We start from the raw sequence: 27,159 nt of genomic DNA, 5'->3' as shown, positions 1-27,159 counted from the left end.
ACTTTGTATTTTGAGTCTCACATAAATGAATTTGTATAGCTTTCTTTACTGTAAAAATTAAGCATATTATATGATTGCAAACGATATGTGATTTAAGAAATTTATGAGTTAAACAAAAAAATTGATTGCATTTTATATATATATAAATAATAAAGAAAATTGAAATGATTAAATTATATATGAATAATGAATTATATATATATTATATATTGTTATATATTAATCAATATTAATATATATATATATAGGTTTCAGATATCATTATTATTATTAAAGATACAATAAACAATATAGATTAATAAACAATATAGATCCTAGAAACAATCTAACAGATATATTTATTAAAATCATAAATAATAAGCAGTATATAATATATAAATATAATATATAAATATAATATATAAATATAAAATATATAAAAGTGATAAAGACTAATATTAAACAAAAATTTTATAAAATATTTATTTTTCTTTGTATTATAGTGATTTTTTTAATTTGCCAAAGAAACTTAAAATTGAAAAGTAATGTTAAAGTAAAGTTAATTCATAAAAAATATGTAATAGTATTGATATATAATGAATGGGCATGGTGTATGTTTAAGAATATTAAATAAAAGAATTAAATAAAAAAAATTATTACATTTATTTATGATTCATTTTAAAATCTCAAAAGTTATTATATATAATAGATTTTAATACAATATATTATATTTTTATAACATTTTTATATTTTTAATTGTTTAATTAATGTATGTATATATTTTTATGAAAATTAAGAAAGATTTTAATTTTTGATTTACATTAATGAAATCAATAGAAAATTAAACATATAAATATATATATTTTTTAATATTTTATAAATATATTATAAAATGTTTTTACACTGATATTCAAGTAATTATTATTTTGAAACAGTAAAGTCGTTTTAATAGCAATAATATATTAATATATGACGTAAGTACACGTGCTACCCGGGATTGTATGACGTAAGATTGCACCGTAACCTGTACTTTCTTTATTTTTCTTGTAATTATTTCTTAAAAATAGTAATTTAAATAATATATCAAAAAAATAATGACTGTTGAAAGTACAGAAAATAAAGAAAAATCAATATCTGAAAAAAGTAATACTGAAGCTGAATATTCCGATCTTTATCCAGGACGAAAAGAAATACGATCTCGTACTTGGCTTGATAAACTTTTCTTAAAAGAAAAAAGAGAACAATTAGAAAAAACACAATGTGAAATTAATGTGTACAACTGTGTGCAAGATAGTAAGATTTCTACATATACTTTTTAAGAATTTTTGATTAAATTTTTTTGATTTGACTTTTCATATTATTTTTATTATTGTCATTAGATTACGAATGCTTTTTAATTATATATAGTAGTTTACGAATCTTAATATTAATTATTTCTGGATAATATATTTTTCACTGTTTTTGTGAACAATTTGAGTCATTTATGATCATAACTATTTTGTTTATAGTTTCAGATCAAAAAAATGTAAAATAATATACAATTGTAAAAATTGTAAAATAATATACAATTCAATATATAATTGTTCATCCAGTGAAATATTTATCATTAAAAATAAAAATTTCATTAATAAAATTGTGCAATAAAATTTTATTTTAGATAAATGATTTAATTTAATAAGAAAAAAGTAAAAATATAGAAAATATTAAATGGCAAAGCAAAATATAAAATACTATATATAATATTAAAAAGTATTATTATTATAAAAAATAATATGATTATGAAAAATTAATGAAGTAAAATGTAAAAAATTCATATTTGATTCTTTCAATCTTGTCTTGATAAATATTTTGTATTTATTATTTTGTCTATATAATATATGTGTGTGTTTGTATATATATATATATATGTATATATATTGATAATTGCAACAATTAACAATATAGTTATGAGATAGATAATCTTTATTTCTATCTTTCTAAGTATTAGAGTAATAGAAATTATGTTTTTAATTTTATTTTATAACCGTTAATTTCTTCCATAATCTTTTATCATAATCTTTTTATTTCTCTGTATCTTTTATTATATCTTTTATTATCGAGTTAATTATTGTGATAAAGATTTCAAATTATTATGTTTCAATTCATTCATAATCTTAGAATCATTGTCTTTTTTGGCATATATATATTTGAAAAGATTTTTTATTCTTATTTCTAAATACAATTGAAAATATATGATTTAGTTATATTTCCAGAAGAAAAAATATGTTGATAATTGAAAGTTTTATAAAAAAAAAATTCTTATTAGTATATATGTATAATATATATATATATATATATTACATATATATGTATATATAAATATATATAATATATATATATATATATAATATATATAATATATATTATTATTAATATATATTTATAGGACATTTATTTTATCTATATAAATACTAGTGAATAAAAAGATACAATATTAATAGTTTTTTTAGATTGACAAGTGAAATATAAAAGTTAATTAATTTTTTAAATAAAATTGTATAATTTTTATCACATTAATCTATTTACCTGTTTACAAAAAAATACTAAACTATTTATATTGAGAAATCTTTAAGTTAAGATAATTTTAAAGTTTATAAAACTTCAATATAATAAAAAAATTTCTAGATAAATAAAAATAGTAGAATATTACCTTGTGTGTTTTTTATCTTTCATATGAATAGTTTTATGAACTTCAAATTACAATATCTTTTAAATTGATAATTTTTCGACATAAATAACTTACTACTTTTTTGTAAGAAATGGCTATATCAATTGGTAAAAAAATTATTTCATTTAAAGAATGAAGAAATGAATATATGACTTCTACATATTCATTTATAGTGAAACAATGATTACTATATAATCTCTCTCTCTCTCTCTCTCTCTCTCTCTCTCTCTCTCTCTCTCTCTCTCACTATATATATATATATATATATATATATTCTCTTATATAATATATTATATATTATATAATATTATATATTCTAATATATAAATATATTTATATATACTAAATAAATATTTCTATATAAATATTATACAAAGTAATTTTTCTAAGAATATTATTTTCATAACTTTCTTTTCGTAAAAGATATTTCTTTATATTTATAAATAAACTAGTATGTAAATAATACATTATATTTTGTATAATAAACATATATAGTATTTTAATTTTATTTCTTATTATATTATAATAATAATAAAAGATTGAAAACATTTTATATTATTTAATTTCAATGACATATCTGCATATTCTATTATATCTTATATCTATTATATCTTATTTGTATGGATATGTAAGTTTTGCTCTTAAAATTTTCACAGAATTTTCAAATTTGATATATATATATTATACACTATATATATTTATATATTCTTCTTATTTAATATTATTATTTTTTAAAAAAAAAAAGAGAAAAAAATTAAGTTGTAAAAAAAAGTTTAATTGAAATTAGTTTGAAAGTTAATTATATAAACAAATATTATACATATATATATATAATTGTACATATATTTTGTACATACAATTATATCATTTATATAAGAATTTTATACAGAATTTTACTTAAAAAATTAAATATTTTAGGTTCTCTGGTTAAACTAATGTTAGGAGCATTAAAGGGATCTGGATGGTATGTAATACATTATTTTTTTTCATTTATACTATTCATTTTAAGTATAATATATCAAATATAAAAATTTTCAAAATATTTGTAATGTTGTGAATATTAAAATATGAAATATGAAATTATTAAATATTTGAAAAATAAACATTTTGGATATTATTTATTACTATTTTTGATCATTATAAATATTCACATATTGAATATTTTTATTTATAATATAATTGTATAATATCTTATTTATAATATATTGTATAATATCTTATTTTAATTTTTTAAAATAACAATTATCTTAAATTCTTAAAATGAATTTATATAGTTATATATATATATATATTATTTTTAAATGGATTTATTTATTTTTGTATATATATTATAAAAATAAAATGAATAAGAATTAAAATTAAAGAAATTAAGAAATTTTATAATTCATTAACATTCAAAATATATTAAATATAAAAATTTTTTCTTAACAGAAAAAAATTTAAAGATAATCTTTAATATTTTTTTGTGCATACTAAAAAATAATCAACTGTTGAAAAATAATCAATTTGTAAAATTATATTTTGTTAACATATTATATTATTTATAATATTTTTAATAATGATTTATAGTAATTATTATGTTAGTGTAAAAAAAAAGAAATAAAAATAATTTTGCTTGTAGAAAAATAGACAAATATTGCAACTTAATTTTTTATGATTATTCTGATACAAACGATATTGATATTTATTATTAGTTTAGAATAAAATTTATCAAAGATTCATATTTTTAATTCTTATCTTGTCGTATTTTCATATTAAAAATCATAGATAGAATTAATTATATAGTTAATGTAATAAAAAATGTGTTTCATAAATCTTTTTTCTTTAAATATTTTATAAACATAAAAATCAACAAAAAAGTCATAAAAATAATATAGTATTTTATATAATTTATAAAAAAGATCTTCAGCAATTGGCAAATACCAATTCTAATATTTAAAACTTATTAATATTTTATGAAACATTAAAAAATTTATGAAACTTATATGTACTTTTCAATTGAGATTTATAAAATATTAATAAAAATTTATAAACTGAAAAAATATATTATTTTAAATATTTTTTATACTAAATTCCATATATTCCGTAATTATTGATAGAAATAATAAATTTGTTGATTAGCTCATTTATCCACGATTTTAATAATCTTAAAATATGTTATTCCATCATTTAGACAACTTTTTCTTTTATATAGTAATCAGCGATCGATTTTTTAACTTATTGAGCAGAAATTTTTTTCAATATTATACATTTTTATATTTTATTTATACATTCATATATTGAATTCTGTCTATATTTGTCTAGATTTCAAGACAAAATATATTATGTTATTATTTTTTGATATTATATTTATTTAATTTATTATATTTATATTATATTTAATTTAAAAATATTTAAAAAAATGTTTCATATTTTTATTGTTTTATTAAATTAAATATTATTTTTTTTATTTTTATATTATTTTATATTATTATTTAAAAATATAAAATAAAATTCAATCTATATATGTATAAAGAAAAATGGAATAAAATGGTAAAATAACTTTTATTTTATTTTTTTATTTATTTTTTATTTATTTTATTTTTATTATTACTTTAAAATATTTTATTATAATAATCATATGTGATAGTAATAAAATTATTTATATAAAAAAATATATTAAATAATATCTTAAGAATAATAATTATAAAATTTTATATATTATAATTAAGATTTTATAATTATCTTGAGATAAAATGAAAAACTAATTCATGAATATATATATATATTTAATTATTTGATTCAATAATTGGATAAAATTGAATAAGATCATGCTAGAATAAAATATTTATATTAAATTAATAAATATAATTTTAGTAATTCAAAATATAAATTTTGAAATATGAATTTTATAATCTATTTATGGTCACAATGATGCATATATCAATTTATAATATAATTATCAAGAAATAATGCATGCTAAGATAAATTCATTTATATAATTCATTATGTAATCTATTAAAGTCAAATATTTTAAATTTTAAAAATTAAAGGGCATATATACATATATATATTTTGAAACTAAATGTTTCAAGAAATATTATAAATATAAAAATCAATATACATTGTTACAAGATTTTTGATATTTTTACAAATATATTTAAACAAAAGAATGATTTTATTCACTAGAAAATAATTAATATCTAAAATATTGCGACAAAATTATGCAAACTTCTTTTTGATCATGAATCAAAAAATTGAAACGTAACCATTGTATTGATATTTATATTATTATTATCGATATTTATATCATTTCCGATATTTGTTTAATAATTATCTAGTTACATCAATATTAATGAAATGTAATGAATTAATATTTAATATACATTATTTTGATTAGAAGATTGCAAAAATTCTTTGTCTTTCATTTTTTTTTAATAGTTACTATTTATGAGAAAAAAATTGGCCAGTAATAATATGAATATTATAAAAAATTATAAAAAAAAGATTTTATGTTCTCTTTGTTTTTTATTTACAACAATTTTAGTGAAGTCGATCTTGGTCGTCATATTGTATGTGAAGTATGTGATGAAACAGTTACTGGTGGTTATGATCCAGAAACAAATCAGGTAAATGTTAGTTATAAAGTATTTATGTGTCTATATTATTAATATAAAATATTTTATATGTTTCAGATTATAGTTTGTCAAAATACTGCTCGTACCAAAAATTATGTTCAAAGTACTTTAAGTCATGAGATGATTCATATGTTTGATTATTGTCGTAATAAATTAGATTTAAATAATTTAGATCATTTAGCTTGCACTGAAATAAGGGCAGCAAATCAATGTCACTGTAGTTTTCTTGGTGCATGGTTTAGAGGAACTGCCTCACTTTTTAATATTAAAAAGGCACATCAGGTAAGATGCATTTTTTATACATAAATATAGGCGATATATATATAACTACTAAGACTGCTTAATAGCTCAGTAGATAAATGTTTATTTATAAATTGAAGATTTTTTGTCCGAATCTGAAAATTTTTTAATATTCTGTATTCTATTTTGAATTATGACTTGTAAACTTTTAATCAATTTTAAACTTTTAATCAAATTTATTCAGAAATAATATCTCTTAACAAATTTTAATTGTAATTTTCTGCTGTGTTCAAAAATGAAATGTTTCTAGCGAATAGTGTGATCTACAAGATTAAATATTATTAATTGAGATTATGTTATTAAAATATTCATTGACAATTTGATTAGATATTTTATGCTAATTGCAATTTTTTCAGATTTTCAAGTTATTTTACAAAATCTTTTTTTGTGATACATTGTTCATTAATTTTGTATTTCTTATATTAAAATAATTGAGTGTAAATCTTTTGTTCAAAAAAAATATTCTTTCTTTTATTCCTGATTATAAACTGATTTACAATTGTTTAAGTATATTTTTGAATGTATCGAAATATAAATTACATAATATTGATTATTTTTTCATTTATTAAACAGTCTTAAGTTATAGGTCTTGGCTATATGAAATTTATCATTATATAAAAAGGATGTTATATAAATATAATTTAATGTTATATAAATATATTATTTTACTTAATAATATAGGAATATTTTTTTAAAGAAAAAGTACTTTTTTTAAGAAAAAGTAATATATTAAAAGAAATTAAAATATTTTTCATTATTTCTTATATTTTGAAATTATTATTAAGTTCATTATTATTATTTGTTATTAAGTTACATATTATCAATCTCAATGTTATAGCTATATATATATAACACGTTATGTTAGTATATAATTAACTGTATTCAGAATCACATGAATTATGTGATTAATTAAAACATATTGCTAGTATTGATTATTAATAGTGAAATGAATTTGTCTGTTCGATCATAATTATATAAAAATATTTTGAATATAGAAACTACATTATTACTATAGTTTTATTATTTCGCTCAAAATCTCAAAGTTCAGAGTGTAAAAGTGTAAAAAAAATTATATCTTACTTCTGTTTTAAACATTTTTCTTAAAATTGTTATTTATTAAGTTATGTTAAAAACCTAAAATTTTTTTTATTTTGAATTATTTCTTTTCATTCACTCAATTGTTATAATGATTGTTATAACGATAAATTCTTATAAATTTTGTTTATTTTTGGATTTAAAAAATATATAAATAATTTAATTTAAATATTCAGTTTTTATGTGATGTTTTAACTATATTTGAGTTTTTTCTTTTCAAATTATTCTTTATTTTTCGTTATGAATGGATTCAAATATCATTAATAAGTCATTTTTGCATAGAAAAGTTAAATAAAAAAATAGAAAAAGAAACAAGACTTAATTTTTATCTTTAAATTTGTAAAAAAATAAAAATGAAACTCATAAAACATGAAATTTATAAAATAGAAATTATATTATTACGGTGACAAGTTTCTAATATTAATTCCTGATATAATGTTTCATATCTAGAAAATTCTTTTCCGATATTATTGCTGCTTATTGTATCGACCATTGTCTTCATTTCCATATATTTTTATAATTCCAAGTTCAAATCTTTACAATTTATTTTATAGGATTTTTGCCGAATTGTCTTAGCAATAAAGGGAAACATATGGATTATTCTCAATGGAATAATATCCATGAGAGAATCCATAATATTTTAGAATATTCATGTCTGAATTGTCTTTTGTATCATTAACTCCTATGTATGTTTGTAATCTTTTTATAGTATTATATGATATAATATTATATTAGTATATAAATATTGATTAGATAGTTTATTGTTCTTACTTTATGTCTGTTGGATAATTATTGTATTTCTTGTTTCACAGAGTTTTTTTGTATGTCTTAATTCTTCATTTTTTATGCACCATTGTTTTGTTTACTTTCAGCTAGTTTAATTATATCATTATTAATCTTGCTGATTGTTTTGTTGTTTATTAATCTTTTTCATTAAAAATTTTGTTATATCGTTTGTTGACGGGATTTAAATTATTTTATATTGTGACTTTTATATATACATTAACATCAGTAAATGTTTCTGAAATTTTATATAATGCTTTTATTACCTAAATTTGCAGTACTAATTGAACATAACTAGATTGAATTTCTATGTTAGATGTAGAATCATTTAAAAAAAATTTGTATTATCCATATTGTTTTTATTAAATTAAACTAGTTTTTTATTTTCATTATTAATTAATGTTTATTGTTTTAATAATAAGATTTCGCATTAATTAGTTACATAACCTTTCTGTTTACATAAAAAGCATTCAACTTCATCTATAGATGAGAAAATTTTGTTATTATAGATGAATGTTATTATAGATGATTAAAAAGGATTCAGGAATTTTTGATATTTCATTTTCTAATTCTTCAGGATTGATGAAAATTTGTTTTTCAAAATATTCACAATTCACAAAATATGAGCTTTTTGAATTCTCGCTCGAAAATCATCTTGCTTAATTTTGGCCATAGCAATATCTATTTTATTATAGTTTATAAAAATATTTTCTATGTGTTCATATGGACCGAATATAAAGAAAGAATAATTTTTTGCATGTTTCATCAATTATTAAATAGGAGTGACAGTGATAAACATATTGTTAATTGATAATTAATTGATAATTTGAAATGATTATTATTAAATGCAAAAATATTGGTTGTATTTTTATTATTAAGATAAATACAAATTTGACTATCTGAAATTTGGAAGGCAAACCATATGATATTATTCGTAATTTTGATCATAGCAAGACCATAATTATTTATGTTTCTTGTGTCATCAATTACAATGATTTTTTTTTTATTGGAGTATATAACACTCATTGTAGCAAAAGTATAAGATTTTGAAGATTGTGAATTTGATTGATTTAATAATTTTTCATTCAATAAATTATTGATTTCTATATTTAAATTTTCTTATACTCAGAAGTCTTGTTATCATATATTAATATTCATACACTATATATTACTATATTTAATGATAGAAATAAAATAATAATTGTGATTAATAAGACAATTAAATGTGACTACATACATGATAAATATATTCGATCAGTATGTTTCGAAACAACTGAGAAAATATTATTAAATATATATTGTGTTATTTATAAGTAATATAGCGTGGAATACGTTTTACATAATTATAATATACAAATATGTTATATATGGTATTGCGTTAATCTAAATTGTGTAATTTTGACATTTTTGTTTATTAATTTGAATATTGTCATTAAAATAATATATTCATTATCCTATCTTATCGATTGTATATGCTGTTCTGTATATAATCTAACAAATATTATAAATAATAAAAATATTTATATTTTACGAACTTTGTGACAAAATTAAACACGATAAATAATTTTTAAAAATACATATAATATATATATATTTAATAATGTTGAATATTAGGATATAAGTATTTTCTGTTAAAATTTTTATATAAATAGTGTTATTATTGAGATATAAGTATTAAGATATAAATATTATATTAAAAAGATTATAGATGATGCATTTTCGTCCGAATATTCTGAATATGACCAATCAATTCCATGGATTTTTATCCAATTATATTACACATATTTGCCTAAAAAATAGATAATTTCATGAGAATATTTTTTTATATATTGTGATTCTACATTATTAGAATTTGAAAGTTGGAAAAAACTGACTAATTGTTTGTAATTGATTCTAATTCAGTAGAAAAATTTTCGTGAAGAGATATATAAAAATAAAATATTGTTTACGAAAGTTTTATTTGAGAAGTTGTATTTACTTCTGTATTTAAAATCATCAAATAAATCATTAAGAATTGAATTTCTATCATAAAATATTCTTTTATAATACTACTATTAGTTTTTGACTGTATATCTATAATAAATATATAATTAATTTTGCTATTTTTTGTAATGCCATTATTTGGCAAGGATGATTATTTAATATCCATAAATCTGTTTATTGTAAAAATTGTATTTATTATTATTATATTATTATTATTATTATATTGTAAAAATTTGAATGAACTAAAAACTAAAATATTTAATGGAGGTAATGATAAGTGAATAATGATAGTATAAATAAAAAAGTATAATAAAATAGTATAAATAGAAATTCTATTATTTTTGCAAAATAAAATAAATTATAAAAAGACTTATATTATTATCAAGAACGAGAAAACATTTTCATGCCTAATGAAAATTTTCATTATTAGATATTTAGCATGCCTAATGAAATAATTGAGATATTTAAAATTTTTTTTTATTATTTATTTATTTTCACTGTGTAATTGCAATGGAACTTAGGAAAGTTCCTTGATTTGAGAGAAAATGAAAAATGAAAATCTCCTAAAGAATTAATTACACAATATATTAATCAAAATGCATTAATCAAAATTCGGTAAATATGGTTTTGGAAGTTTGTTTTTCTTCTTTTATGCTAATTATTTTTCATGGCTTATGTGTTGTGATTATCCCAATTTCATATATATCGTATCTATATCAAAAATGTCTTTTTCAAATATTATTCGAAAATTTTCATAAAAATATATTTATTAAAAGTAATTATCCTATTTAAACTAGTTGTTTCAGGAATACAAAAAAAGAATTGAAAGTTCCGAGACATAATGTTTCAAATCATGCTGCTTTGTTTTTTGTTCAATTTTGAGACATATTTTTGTTATTTTTTTTTCACAAATAAATATGTAAATTTTCTAGTTTGAATTAGTAAAAGACTATAATTTAAAAATAAGATTTGAAATTAATAAATATTTTGTAAATAATTTTTGTTTGGATTGATCTTCTTATGTTTCTTATTAAAAAATCTCTTATTTAAATTTTTGACTTTATATCAATATAATGCAACTTATCTTTATAAATTGATTGGTATTTTATTTTTTCTCTGAAATAACTTTTCTATGCATCAAGAAAACAAATTCTGTGAAATATTTTAGTAGTCATTTCTGTGAAATAGGTACAGATTCCTAGTTTTTTATATTTTATTTAATTGGCTGAATATTTCAGATTTCATCATATTTCAAAATTCGTTATTGGACTTTTTATCTTGTTTAATTTTTGTTTTTTCCGAATTCGTATTTATATGTAACTAATTTTCTCTCTGTCTGTAATAGTCGAGTTTTAGTTTATATATGATATATATATATAATATAATATCTTTTAGATATTTCATTATCATACTTTGTTTAGCTATTCAGTATTTGAATTTTTCATTTTCCTATTCAGTATTATGGTATAATTATATCCGGTCTTATTGAAATTGTTAAATATATTAGATTCTCAATAATAACTTGAAAATTATTATTATTGATTTTCTAATTTTTCATATCTTATTCAGAATGTTTGATTCTTTGATATTATTCAATTCATATGTCATATATTAGGGTATCCCATAAGTTTCTTTCTTTTTTTATATGAAATGAATATACGATATTTATTATTTACGATTGATTTATTGTGTTATATATGAATCGTTCTGTTCTATCCTTCTTTCATCTCTCAGGAAGTCTTATTATTCTCTCTTTCCAAAATTGTTGGAGCTTATTTACAAAATATTTCTTGAGATGCGTTTTTATTTCATTTATGGATTGGAATCGTTTATGGAGACAATTTTTTAATGACAGGAACAAGTAATAGTCAGAGCAAGATTTGGAGAGTAGATAGATAGAACATCCAAATGTAACAGCTTTTCTCTTACAGCTAATGCAACATGCGATTTTGCATTGTCGTGATGAAAAACGCTTCGTCAATTCTGGCCGTTTTTCTGCTATGATAGTTTTCAATTTATCAAGTTGATTGTGATATTTTGCATAATTGATGGATTCACCTTGAGGAAGGAACTCATAGTAAATTATACTTTCCAGTTATATCAAATGGACAAAAGAACTTTCTTCAGAAGTCTAAGCTTCTCGACAGTTGAAGATCTATTGTTTTTAAATCAAGTACGTTTTCGATACACATTTTGATACAAAATTCAAATCTCATCTCTAATGACAAACCTTTTTAAGAAAGGATCTCTTTCATGTTGCTGAAGAAACAAATTGCTCATAGAGACGCGATTCATAAGGTCGATCTCCGTCAATAGCTGTGAAATCTAAACTTTATATCGATCGACATATTCTATCCTGATCAGGTTATGATTATGTACTTTGTTGTCTTGGGAATATTAGTGGCATTCACTATCTCGTACTACTATCGCGGATTTTCAACGAGCATAGCCTTGATAAGATTGCTGTTGGCCGGTCGCTATGGTCTTCATCTTTCAATTTAAAATTGCCAGCCTCTAAATCTCTTAAACCAATTGCGGATGGTCCCGTGTATAATATCACTCCCGTGTAAACGGTACAAATTTTGTCTGCAGTATCATTTGCATCTTTTTTAAAGCAATGAAGCATAACATGCCGCAAATGCTTCCTTTGGCTATCTATATATATTAAACGATATAGAAAAAAATTTTAAAAGAATCTGTGTCACCAACGAAACATACTAAAGAGTTCTTAGACGATTGAAACTGATGCCAGAAACGGCTCATATATACGATATATAAGATATATAATAGATAAGCTTGCATGTTCATATAAAAATGGCCAATTAAAGTCATTCCTAGCGTGGTGCAAAAGTAATTTATGGGAAACTCTAATATTAATAATTTATATATCTTTTTGATATATGTAATGTATTCCATTGTTATTAGTCTTCATTGAAATATCCGAATAATTGTGATTTTATCTAATTTTATGATTTCATATAATTGCGATAATTAAATATTTTTATGTAATTTGTTGCCTATATAATATCGTCTACGTATAATGTTGAGTATAGTCTACTAAAAAATATATTTGAGTAAAAGAAATCATACAGTACAATCATACAATCATATAAGCATACATACAAAAGTTTCATCGATAAATTCGAAATTAATATGTACAAAAAATATTCAACTGAATTCAAAGTTCTTCTATTTTCAGACTTTATATTTTTCTCATTCTGTCTCTATTTGATTTCTTGTCCATACTTGCTCTCTCTCTCTCTCTCTCTCTCTCTCTCTCTCTCTCACTTATTCACTCACTCATTCACTCATTCACTCACTCACTCATTCATTCACTTACTCGCTCGCTTATTTATTCACTTATTTATTTCTACATGCACTCTCTTTATTCATACACACTAAATTGCAGAACTATTATAATATTTATTCTTTCTATTTTATTATATAATGTAGCTTCTTAGGTCTTTATTTTATTTTATATTACATAAATTATAAAGACTCGTTTTTTTGCTTTGTTTATAATTTCTTGAGTTTTATGATAATATATTTATTTCATATATTATATTTCATATTCGCTGTTTGTTTTAATTCATATAAAGTCTTTTTAAACCTATATCTGACTATATGTTTTCTATATGTTTCATAACTTCTTTAGCTGTCTTATATATATTACTTTCTTCAACATCTCATTTAATGTATTTTTGATATTGCAGTAGTATTTGTAATCTTTTTTCAATGATTAATAGTATTCGCAAGATTACTGTTTTATTTTTTAATTTTTTTTATTAATCAATTTCATATCTCAATATATATTTTAATGCCACTAATCTTTCTTTATATCACATGTTTTTGTTTTATTTTGAATTCGCATTCTATTGCTTGACTTTCTTTTGATGATTCAACTATGCTTTTTTGCGATCTTCTTAATTCAATATTTCGTGTTTTTTCTTTATCTTCTTCTTTATTCTTTATTCTTTATTCTTTATTCTTTATTTATATATATTATTGAAATTATTTTCTTTTCCGATTTAATTAGTTATATTTTAATTTCAGATTTTGTATGTTTATGGGAATATTTTAATTAATTAATTTCAGTGTGATACTTTAATAAATTTTAATGAAATGTGATATTTTCTAAAAATATTATATTATATTTCTATTTATAACTTTATTTGTTTTATTTATTAACTTTATTTGTTAACTAAAATACTTTTGATTTTTTATTGTAATGAAATGCAATTTTTGTACCTTCCAATCATGTAATGTCTGTGCTCAATCTTGACAATGTTTCATATTAGAATTTATGATTTTTTTTTAATTGTAGCTTTCTTCCATTCAACAGAAAAATTAAAATATTAATATCACTTCATTTGTTTTTATATCTTTTATATTAACTTGCGTCATTATCGCTTTTATTCAAGTTTAGCATTTATGAGCATCTTTCTAGTAACTAAAGATTTTTTTTTCAGCTTTTTCATTTTGCGAAAAAAAATATGCTGTTCGTATTATGCTATTTCATTTTTATAATTGATTATTTCATCAATATATATATTATTAAATTAAATTTGTTCTTTACTAATTCTACATAAATTTTAATATCTTAAATATACCATTAAATATATTTTTATATAATCGTTATATTCGTATATTATGAATACATATTGTTTTTTCTTTTGCATCAATTGTATAGACTTTCATGTATTCTTTTCTAGTATTTCTTCTGCTTATCTTTCTACTTTAAAAATGGTTTCTGACTCATCTTTCTTTTTAGATAGATTTTGTGTACTTACTAACATATCACATTCATACCACTGGAATATATTGTAAAAATATCAACAACTCTCTCGATAGTATTTGGATCTAATAAATTTATATGTGTTTTTTGATTTGTTTTTTATGACTTGTGTTATATATATATGCATTTATGATTATATCATTATTATCATTATTATTATCGTTATTATTATCGTTATTATTATTATCGTTATTATTATTATCGTTATTATTATTATCATTATTATTATTATCGTTATCATTATTATTTGTTGATATGACTTTATGATCAATCCTGAATTAAAAATTACTTATAATCTGCTATTATAATTATTTTTTTATTTTTTAATATGTTTTTTATTTTTATTGTTTTTTACTTTCGAGTTTTATTTTAAATCTATTTTTTATAATTTTTTTTTATATTTTTGAACAGTTTTGATATATAAAATACATTAATTATCTTATTGTTTTTGCTATATTTATTTGTTCTTTTTCTTAAGATTATGTCAACTTCATTTTTAATTTCTTACTATAATTTTGTTATAAATTCTATGTTAAAAAATTCTTTGAAAAGTATGACTTATTGATATATGATCAATATATTAAGAATCATTTGATTTGTGCTAAAACACAAACACAATTTGTTTCTTTTGTGCCTTGTTTTCCAAATCTTTACTTTTTATATATTTTTTTTTTTATATGTATAATTCTTCTACATAAAAAATATTATTCATTCTTCATATATCCATTTCTTACAAATCTTATCTCTTAAGTACTATGTTATTTTTTTTTTGATTTTTGATCTCTTTCTTTTCTTAAAAATGATTTTTCTCTTTCTATGTTCATTTATCTCAAACTTCTCTTTGATTAAATCTTTTGGTTTTATATCTATATTTAAAAATTTAAATTATTTAACATTTCAACGGTAAAATATATATTTACAATAATTATTTTTATTTGACAAAACTTTTATTTTGTGTGAAATAATTTTATAAATCTATCTATCTATTTCTAAGATAAGTATGGTTTTTAAATTTTTTTTATATTTTTCAAATTTACTATAAAAATTTAATTATAACTGATACTTTTGACATAATATTTATTGATGTGTAAAATTTCATTATGAAATTTTTTCTAAATCAAAAAATTTTTGAATTTCTGTTAAAATAAAAATAATAATTTTGAAATCATAATTGATTCATTTCAAATTGAAAATATTCTTTATATTAAATTTACTTAATTTTGGTAGTTTTTATTACATTAAAATATTTTAATTTCATATTTTTATATTATATATTTTAAATTATTATACATTATTATTACGTATGAAATGAATATTATTATAGTCATATCTTTCCTTCAGAATTGTGTTATAGATAAGGCTGTTAGATCTGTAGTTGCAATAAAAAACATATCAAAGGATGAAGCCACAGAAGTTGTAATGCGAGTTTTCGATAAATGTTATAATGACTTGGAACCAGTTGGAAGACGACTTCGTAGAAATTCATTGGATATGGAAAAAGCATATTATGAAGGGACATATTATGGATATGCAGATTAAATATAAAAATTTTTTCTAAGTGTAGTATTTTATTTTATTATATCTTAAAAAATACTCATTCAAAAATAATTTGATCATTCTGAGATTATTATATTATTATTGCATTTTCTTGATATCTAATGTCGAAAATAATTTAAAAATAAAATTGTATTTTAAGATATAATAAAATATGTTTATTAAATTACAAAAATAATGATAATAATAAATTACAAAAATACATAAAGATTAATATTTGAAAAGCAAATAGTTTTATATCGATATGGGAGATAAGTACAGGATTTTTTTAATCTAAAATTTCTAATCTATATATAATTTCTATTATATGTATATTAATTCAAGAATATATCAATCTAACAAATAAAAAATATATTTATATATGTTTATTGATTTGTTATTTAACCGAATTATGTAAAATTTTATCTTATAATCACTATAACATTTTTTTTGTTACAGGCCATCGGTTCGGCAAATTTTAAATCGAATATTTGCAATGTAATGAATGAATGTAATGAAGAAATATAATACTTTACATAATGATCTCTTTGTTTTCCAGATTTAATTCTTTAGAAAATAATAAAAAAAATCTTTTATTGTTCAGACTATGAATAGTAGATAAAAGAATTAAATATGTAATATTATAAATATAACATTTTAACAAAAATATAATATTATAAGTATATCTTAATTATCTTAATTATAGTATAAAAAATCTAATAGATATAAAATTTGAATTGCAATAGTTCCCAAAACAGTTATAAAATAATTTTTCAAGCGAGAATATACAATATATATTAGAAATAAAAATATATAATATATATTATGATAGAATAGAAATTTTTAATTTTAAATTTTTAATATATATATATAATATTTAAAATTTGTATAAATATATATAATATTTAAAAAATGAAGTCAAAATTAAATATATATATTTTTTCATATATTTTTATTATGAATCTAAAATAAACTTTCATTATAAATCATGTCAATGAAGAACAATACAAATAGTAAAATGTAAATTGAATAACAGTAATGGAACAAAAGTTTCATTCCACAGTATTTTATAAAAATAAGTAAATGTAAAATGCAATATTATTGTTCGTATATTTCTAAATATAACAATTAAATATTAATTTATAAATATTAAAGAATAAATAAAATCATTACAATCTATTAATAATATATATATTTAAAATATAAATTAAAATAAAGATAATTAAATAAAAATTTCTTGAAATAAATAATAGTAGTAATCATATGATTATATTGGATTTATCAGAAAATTTAAATAATATAAGAAATAAAGATTATAAAAACTAAGGATAATCCGAAAGTTCTTAGAATAATAAAAGAAACGTTAAAATTAAAAAATGAATCCAATTCTATCTCAAAATCTTTTAATATTTTTTAATATTATATTATCAAATCCAAATTTATACAAATTTGATAATCATTTATCAAATCATAGATTTTCACGTCTTTTTTTATGGATTTCTACATTTGATTAAATATAATAACATATGAAAACATTTTTAAAATTAAAAATTTAAGACAAATTTAAAAAATCATACTCTAAATGCAATTATAGCTTCCGAATTGATTTTCGGATCACAAATTAAATTTTGATTCTGAATTAAATTTTGGGTTTCGAATTGATATTTGAATTCTGAAATTATAGGTTAAATTTTTGAAATCTTGCCCTATTTGATTCAAGGCTCAAATATTTAAAAAATGGATATTCGCACATCCTTAATATAAAATTCTTTTCCACATAATATACAAATTAAATTGAATCTTCGAATGACTTTAGCTTTATTACACAAATTACACATTATCTTAAATTCTGTACTAGTAATTTTGTTTATGTGTTTTTTTTATTGATGATTGATATTTCTTTTCTTGTTTCCATTTGCATTTTATTTTAGAAATATGATATATATTGAAAGATTAATATATTTTTTCCCACAATCTTTATCTTATATATTTACATATACATATTATTATTAAATATATATATTATTATTATTACATATACTTTATATATTACAATTGTATATAAATTTAAGTTTTTCAAATATATTAAATATGATTTTTTCCCAATATTTAATGTTATGACGTTTATTTAGATATGTTCATAATATCATTATTCATCAATTACCCATACTATTATTTGCTTGAACGATGGATCGTTTTATTTTTTATCTTTATTTATCGCTTCATGTTTTATTTATTGTCATAGTTTTTATTGAGATTTAAATAAAAATATAATAAAACAAGTTTTGTACAACTTTTTTTAGTATAGCTACATAAAACAATATTTGATTATATCAATTTTTATTTCTTTGTTTTTGTTATTTCTTCTTATTGTATCTATTAAATACATATATTTTTAGAATATAAAAATTTAGCTAATTTAATTTCGTATTCGTAAAAAAAGTATCATATGTATCTTTTATTTAATATATATATCTTTTATTTATTTAGCAATGTTTGATAAATTAATCACAATGTTATAGCCAAATTTAATTTTTATTAATCTATTAATCTTTGATTTCGCACTTCAATAATAATAAAAAATTATGCAATAATTTGATGTTATCTAAAACTTTATATCTCATTTAGGATGCTTCTATGATCGGCAAATATTGTATAATACATAAATGAATAATTTTTTATCAAGATTCCTCAGACAAATCTTTATATACCTATAATTTTATATATCTTTTTAGCATGTTAATTATAGAATTAAATTTTTGATATATAGATTTTTCATAATTCAATGGAAAATATTTCTTATTATTTAACAAGTGAAAATTTACTATACGTGAACACTTTAATGTAAAATATATAAAATACTTTGAAATCTGTTCAAAATCACAGTATATTTTTGAGTTAATTTTGAATTTTCAATCCAATATAAATATATTGTTTTTCTAATTATATCTATTTCTAAAAAAATTGCTACAAATGTTTTTATTTTTAATATCATAATTAGATATCAATTTCTTATTCTAGATATAATATTATTTCAAATAATATTAATAATTCTTCTGAATCAGTTATTTTTTTAGAGGATCTCAATGTTTAAAAAGAAGGAATAAAAAAAAAATTGAAATATTCAATCTATAATCGGCTTAGAATTATTAAGCAGAAAATATTTATGTTTCAAACTTATACGCAAATCACATGAACTATTTTGATCATAATATTGATCTATAATTCTAATAAATTTTACAATATGAATTGAATATTTATAGATTTGAAAATTATCGGTATCAGAATTTTTAAAGATATTTATTTTTTTTTTTTAGATAAAATAATAGATAAACAATTAAATCTCACAAAGAGGGATTATATGCCATCGTATTTCTTTATTTAAAAAAAATTGTGTGATTTTTGAATTTCTTTTCTTGTTCGAAATGAGTCTTTTAAATTCAATTAACTCATTTCGTATCTCAACAAAATTAGTTTCATTGTCTGAATAAATATTGTGGCATAATCGTGTGCAATAAATCTTTTTAAGCACTTTAGAAATGCATATGAAAAGATCAATGGCTAATTCAATATGAACCTTTGCTTCAAAACGTACGAATAAACAGATGTACCCCTTAGTATTGACTTTAATGCGCATCTTTAATTAGATATAGACTTGCATATAGACTTCCATCCCGCAGCAAAAGAACGTACAGATAAATTACCCATTATTTGTCTTATTGCCTTAAGTTTTACTTAAAAGCACTTTAAACATTTTTGAATGATGCTCTTTATTATCCTTTTTACATAACAAATATGTGTGTGTGTGTGTGTGTGTGTGTGTGTGTATGTGTGTGTGTAAAAGAATAAAATGACAAATAGTAAAATTATTTGCAATGAAAAAATTATAGTTTGATGACCCACATGCAACAACCGTAAGTGTTCGTGGACAATAAATAATCTTAATTTATGATTTGGATGAATAATAATCGAATGTTTGTATACAAATTTAATCGAGGTATTGTTTAATCTACTGCCCGCTCTAAAAAATCTAAAGATATTTAAGAATGGATTTAACGAATGCAATTGGATTTAACGTATTGTCCTTAAGAATTTCTAAATTGTTCTTTAAATTGAATTTCTATTTTGAAGTACGTTTGTTGTGATATTTTGATCAATGCTTCTCGTGCATGCATGAATTCGTATATAGAGAGTAAATGAGATCGAATCATTGGATAGAAATAGATTTTCCTTACGCAGTAGTTTCCTTATGTTTTCAATGGTGAAGTAGTCAAGTAGGATGAAAATTTTGAAAAAAGTTCTATTTCCTTATCTTCAAATACCGGAAAAATGTAATTGTATTGTCTTTCCTCTGTAGCTCTTCGATATAGGGATCTGTTTAAGACCATTGCATATAGTCTTGCAACATCCATGTTGGTCCATTCCATAGAGTTGTCATATGTAATTCTTATGGGAGAAGATCTTGGAAAATCATATCAGCCGAGTTTTAATTTGTTGGAACATGATTCCAGATGATACTCTTAATTGTTGTATTTCTGCAGTTCTGTTTGCAGTGCGACGAAAGTCTTCCATTATGATACCATAATGATACCTTAATCTAAAATATTACAATTATTGGTTCAGCAAAATTCTGTTTAGACTCAGATTACGCACTTTTTTCATAAGTTGTGCAAGTAGCAAAGCGTACTGACATGTCATTGCCCATTGTCATCTTATGAATGTAAATAAACGCAGGCACTATGTACCTTTTTCAAGGCACAAAGTCTATATAATTCGATTATCCTATGGTTGATTGTGGCTCGTCTGAAGACCGCAATTAAATTTATTTCAGTTCGAAATTTTATTCACGTATGAATATCCTGAGGAAGAAATTCATCCCAGAAAATTTTTAATTGTCATAATTGTTGCAGCAATAATTTCGCGTGTAGAATAACTATTCCTAATAAACCTAATGGATCGAATATCTGTGATATATCGAAAAGGATAGTGTGTTTCGTAAACGTGAAATCTATTGGAAGATTTTACAAAGTAATATAGTTTATATTGATGCGCATTCCAGAAAAATATTTTTATCCAATATTTTTGTTTCTTTTCCAGATTTGATTTTGACATCCTTCTGATCTTCCGCCATAATTTAATAATTTATTGTTACTGATGGCCTACTTTCAAAGTATAAATTCTATAGTACGTAAAATTGTGATCAATTCGTCCTTAAGAGTTTGTGCACGTATTAGAGAGTCTGTTCCTGTTAGCAAGTCATTGGCATAAAAATCGCGAATAATGATTGCTATAATAGCTGCTGTTAGGGAAGCTCTCACTTTGATCACTAAAAAGTGCCGATGCAGTTCTATAGTATTCAATTTGTAAATCTTAAGTGATTTTGGTTTGTGTGACTTTTAAAATATACACTGAAAACGATCCTCTTCATTGACAAGTATTTATTAGTCAATATATTTTTTCGATATCAATCAATAAGACATATTTATGTTTACGAAATCTAACTATTATTGAAAATAAATCCTGTTGTAGTTAGTCTAGAGTATTGTGTATAAATGTATTGTACTTGATATATTTGCAAATAATTATCGAAGAAATATATATACTAAATATATATGTATCTAATAATAAAAATAAATAAAATAATATATAATGTTTTGAAATAATATATTTATATTATATATTACATAATATATAATATATATTATATAATATATTAAATTATAAAGAAAAATAACATATTTTGCAAGTATTCAAATTTTACACGAATACATTTTAATTTAAAAAAAAATAAATATATATATATATCAAATTTTGCTATCTAATATCACAGATGGTACATTATTAGTATTTGTAGAAATAAAAATGTTATGTAAAACAAAAAATATATATATTTTTTGTCAATTCGATATATTTTGTCAATTTCGATTTATAAAATTTTATAATAATAATTTTTAATAAGAAAATATATTTACATAGAAATATAGAAGATCAATTGAATTTTTTATACAAAGATCGCAACATATTTTGTTACGATATAATAATGAAAAAAATTATTAGTCTTAAACGTGTATAACAAATGCGTATTTTTATAGAATATATTGATATGTTTTTTTTTTATTTTTTTAAATTAAGAAATTCTCTATCTTTTTTATAAATATCACGTGTGTTATAGACAAAGTAAGTATTATATATATTATATTTTGATGTATAATATATGTATAATATACAATATACAATATTCGTTTTCTGTTCTGAGTGAAAGAATATTTTTCTAAATAGTTAAACTAAAATTCACGAAAAACTATTAATTGTTAAAAAAAGTTTTATAATAATTCAATTAGATTACTTTTCAAAATAAAATTTATATTGTTAAATTGATTTTTCTTGTGAATTTTGTGTCAATAATATGAAATATGAAAGTAAGAATAATTTTCTTTTTTCTAAAAAAATTAAACAATTATTTGAAATTTAATAATTGTTTTTAATTTAAGTTACTATGAAAAAGCGATTTTCGAGATACATATGTATATTATAGATATATATCATTAAAAAAATTATATATTTATATACAATTTAATATAATATATAATATATATAATATATAATTTTTTTTATATGTGCATTATTTTTGATGAATTGATATAGGATAATATTGTTATGAAGCAAAACTTCTAAGTGTTATTTTAAAATAAATAATTTACAATATACTTTTAATATACAGTGAAATAGTGACAAAATATTACATGGTAATATATGAAATTGTTATATTTTTATATATATTTACAAACGCAATGTATTTCAAATAATAAACAAAATTTTTTTAATTTTATAGATTTTTAAAAAAATTTCCTTTTAATATATAAAAAAGAAATTATATAAAAAAATTATTTTTATGAACTAAAAATAAAAATGTTTCCTTTCAATGTTATAGAATTTTTTTTGATAATTATGCAGATTATCTCACCGAATGATGATCTTAAAATATATTGTTAGGAATCCTTTTTTGTGCAATTCATATTACGTCGCTCAATTTTAATTAGTGATTTATATATAAAAGTGTATTAAGTATTCTTAATGTTTAGAATATATTTGATTTAATTTGAATTAGGTTTATATTGATTTATGTTAGATTTATGTTAGATTTATGTTAGATTATTTAATTTAAAGTTAATTTAAATTTAAACTAAACTTGAGAATATCTTAATAGTAGTAAAAAAAATTTTTTTAAATCACATGTTTTAATTATCATTATGACTAAGATTTAAGTCAGAAATAAACAGAAATACAGAAATAAACTAAAGAGATCAGTTAAAAAGATTTTATGCGAATATCTCAAAATACATTAAAATTATATTATTTTTAGAATAATATATATTTAAAAATAATATATATATATATTTTCTATATATATATATATATATATATAGAAAAAGTTGTTTAAAATAATGAGTTTGACAACATATTTCAAGTAAATTGATTCTTTTTTTTTCATAATTATTTTTTCTTCATAAATATATAGTTAAAAACTAAAAAGTTTAATTAAAAAATCCTGCTAATTACATTGACGTATCAAAAACCAGTAACTTTTTCCATTAATATTCCATTACTAGAGATTATTTTATGTTTATTTTACATTATTGTTGTTCAGACACAATAATATTCAATTAATATTCAATAATATTCAAATGTGCATTATGATAAAAAAATAAAATAAAGAAAACTTAAATATAAATTAATAACATTTCAGTAAGTGACAAATATTCTCTCAATTTTCAAGCTTTGTGAGCCAAGTGAGCCATGGTCAAAGATAAATGAATATAAATGCATTTTAAAATTAATTTGAAACTGCAATTCATAGTTAGAATAGTTCATATAGAATATATATGTTTAACTTTTTTTCAAAATAAAACTTTTTCTATTTTAAAATCTTAAAATCTTTTACAAAATATTATTATATTATTTTTTACTTATTTTTTAATTATGATTTTTAATCTCACATTTCTATAATAATATCTTTTTTATTTAATATTAATGTAATAATTAAATAAATTAAATTTCAAGTGTATTATCACATGAATGTGATATAAGAAATTTATAAATGGGATTCTAACATATAATAAATAATATATAATATATAATAATTATAAGATGATCACGTGATATATATATACACGAGAAACAAACGATTATTTATATTTAACATTATTTTTGCTATATTATATTCTGAAAATAAATCTTTAAATACAAGATAAAAAAGATATGACATTTTATGAGATTTCTGATTTGAAAATAATAAATATATATACATATTTATGTAAAATGTTCATAAAAATATGAGATATCTTTGGAAAGATTTTCAACATTCAAACAATGAAAAAACTATATATTCGATAAAGCTTAGTTATAATAAATTATAAACTTTTTAATTTTTAGAAATTTCAATAAAACACTGCGTTTATTCTATAATATAATTTTAAAAGAGAAAAATTAATTTTTATCCAGAAAAATTTGTATCGAGTAGCAATTTGAATCAAAATAAATCATCAAGATTTATTAGACCATATGTCACATATTTCATTTTGTTTGAAATTATATTTTAGCAAGTTTAAACAAAATTACATACATGATGCAATATATTCATTAAGACTTACAAAATAACATTATGCGAAAAAATTTTTCCAATTTAACATAAAGTAGTATTAATTAAATTGGTTAATAATAAAATATATAATATCATCATGAACATTTTAACTGCAAAAAAATATATTAAAAGATAAAAATATTAAAAATTTATATTTGTAATGTGATTTCAAATTACAAATTAATAAAATTAAAAGCAATGGACATAGAGATGTAATAATAAGTAAATTCGAATTCGATTTGTTTTTTTTTACACGCAAGATTATTTGAAAATATATTTCACTTATCTTGTAAAATATTCAAAATTACATTTTGAAAATATTAATAACAAAAATATCAGAAAAAGATTTTTTGCTAAAGTCTGAATTTTTTTTAAAAAAATATTAAATATCTTAAATAAAAAATGAATTAGTTAGAAATTATAAATTTTACCCTAAATTCTATCTAGTTAAAATACTTATTTGGTAGATTTTTCCATAAAATATATCAATTTGATGTCTATGCTCTTCATAGACTGATTCAATTTCTCTTTTAAAAAATAACATATTAGGGATGAAAGACGAACGTTAGTTATTGAAAATTTTTATTTAAAGAAAAAAAGATTTTTTTTGTACGTATTATTTATATATAAGGTTAGAATTTCAAATACAGAATCAGAATTTAATGATTTAAATAGAAATTATTATACATTTAATGCTAAAATGTAATAATATGAATGGAAAATTAAAAAAAATTAAAATCAATTCTCCTACTAAATTAATGTGATATGATCAATGTGAATGATTGTGTAGTGAAATGAACGATAAATGCATTGATCTAATAATACATTGCCTTCATCTATGTTATTTTATGATAATATTTTATCTATAATATTTGATCAGTTTAGTATTATATGCAAATCTATCAAAAATTTAATGTTCAATGTTAAGGATACCACAATACGATTAATGTTAAATATATACGATAATAAGATAAATGTTATAATTTATTAAATTGTTTATTTTTTATTTCAAACACATTTATCGCTCATTAATTAAAAAAATATTACATATATTTTTTTTACATAAAAAATTTACAATTTTTGAATGAAAAATAAATTCAATATTTTAATAAAAATATATTTATATTTATAATATTTTTTTCAATACATGTTACTTGATTTTTCTTCGAAATCGACTCATTAGATGCGATTCTATTAGTTTATGTAATTGATCAGTGTTTTTTTATTAATAAGTCATTAACAAAACCATAAACAAAAAGTTTTTGCAAAGGAAAGTATTACTTGAAATTATCTTTAGAATAAAATTAAAAAAATTAATCGGTGTTTCATTATTTTTAGAATATTTTGTATCAAGTTCTGATGTCTAACTAACCATAGATAATATATTATTGTTATTATTATCATTATCATTATCATTATCATTATCATTATTATTTAGAAATAAAAGTGTTATATAAACAAAAAAATATATAAATTTTATATTAATTTTGATTTGTGAAATTTTGAGATAAGAATGAAATATATATATATATATATATAAAAAATATATTATCATATATATATGTAGTATGTATCATGTAATATGTATATATATGAATGAAAATCAAATAAAAGAAAATAAGAAAATATTTTAGCAAGAAAATATATAAATTTTCAAATCACAATTAAATTGTATATTTTTTTAATAAAATAATCTTTCGATTAATTGAATGTTTTTCTAATATGT

At 19.3% G+C, this 27,159-nt stretch overlaps 1 protein-coding gene across 1 annotated transcript; it reads left to right on the top strand.

The window, feature by feature from the left end:
• The first annotated feature begins 952 nt into the window (after window positions 1-952).
• LOC122713657 (mitochondrial inner membrane protease ATP23 homolog) lies at window positions 953-16,917 on the top strand. Its single transcript, XM_043934325.1, has 5 exons — window positions 953-1,272; window positions 3,605-3,650; window positions 6,213-6,294; window positions 6,361-6,585; window positions 16,601-16,917. Exons 1-5 carry the CDS (start codon window positions 1,074-1,076, stop codon window positions 16,796-16,798), a joined length of 750 nt encoding a protein of 249 aa, XP_043790260.1. The 5' UTR covers window positions 953-1,073; the 3' UTR covers window positions 16,799-16,917.
• Window positions 16,918-27,159: the final 10,242 nt, after the last annotated feature.

Source organism: Apis laboriosa, unplaced genomic scaffold, assembly GCF_014066325.1.
Source record: "Apis laboriosa isolate Shangri-la unplaced genomic scaffold, ASM1406632v1 scaffold262_cov140, whole genome shotgun sequence".
In the NCBI taxonomy this organism is placed as follows: domain Eukaryota; kingdom Metazoa; phylum Arthropoda; class Insecta; order Hymenoptera; family Apidae; genus Apis; species Apis laboriosa.
The sequence above is the reverse complement of the archived record's forward strand: the minus strand, read 5'-3'. Positions and strand labels throughout refer to the sequence as shown.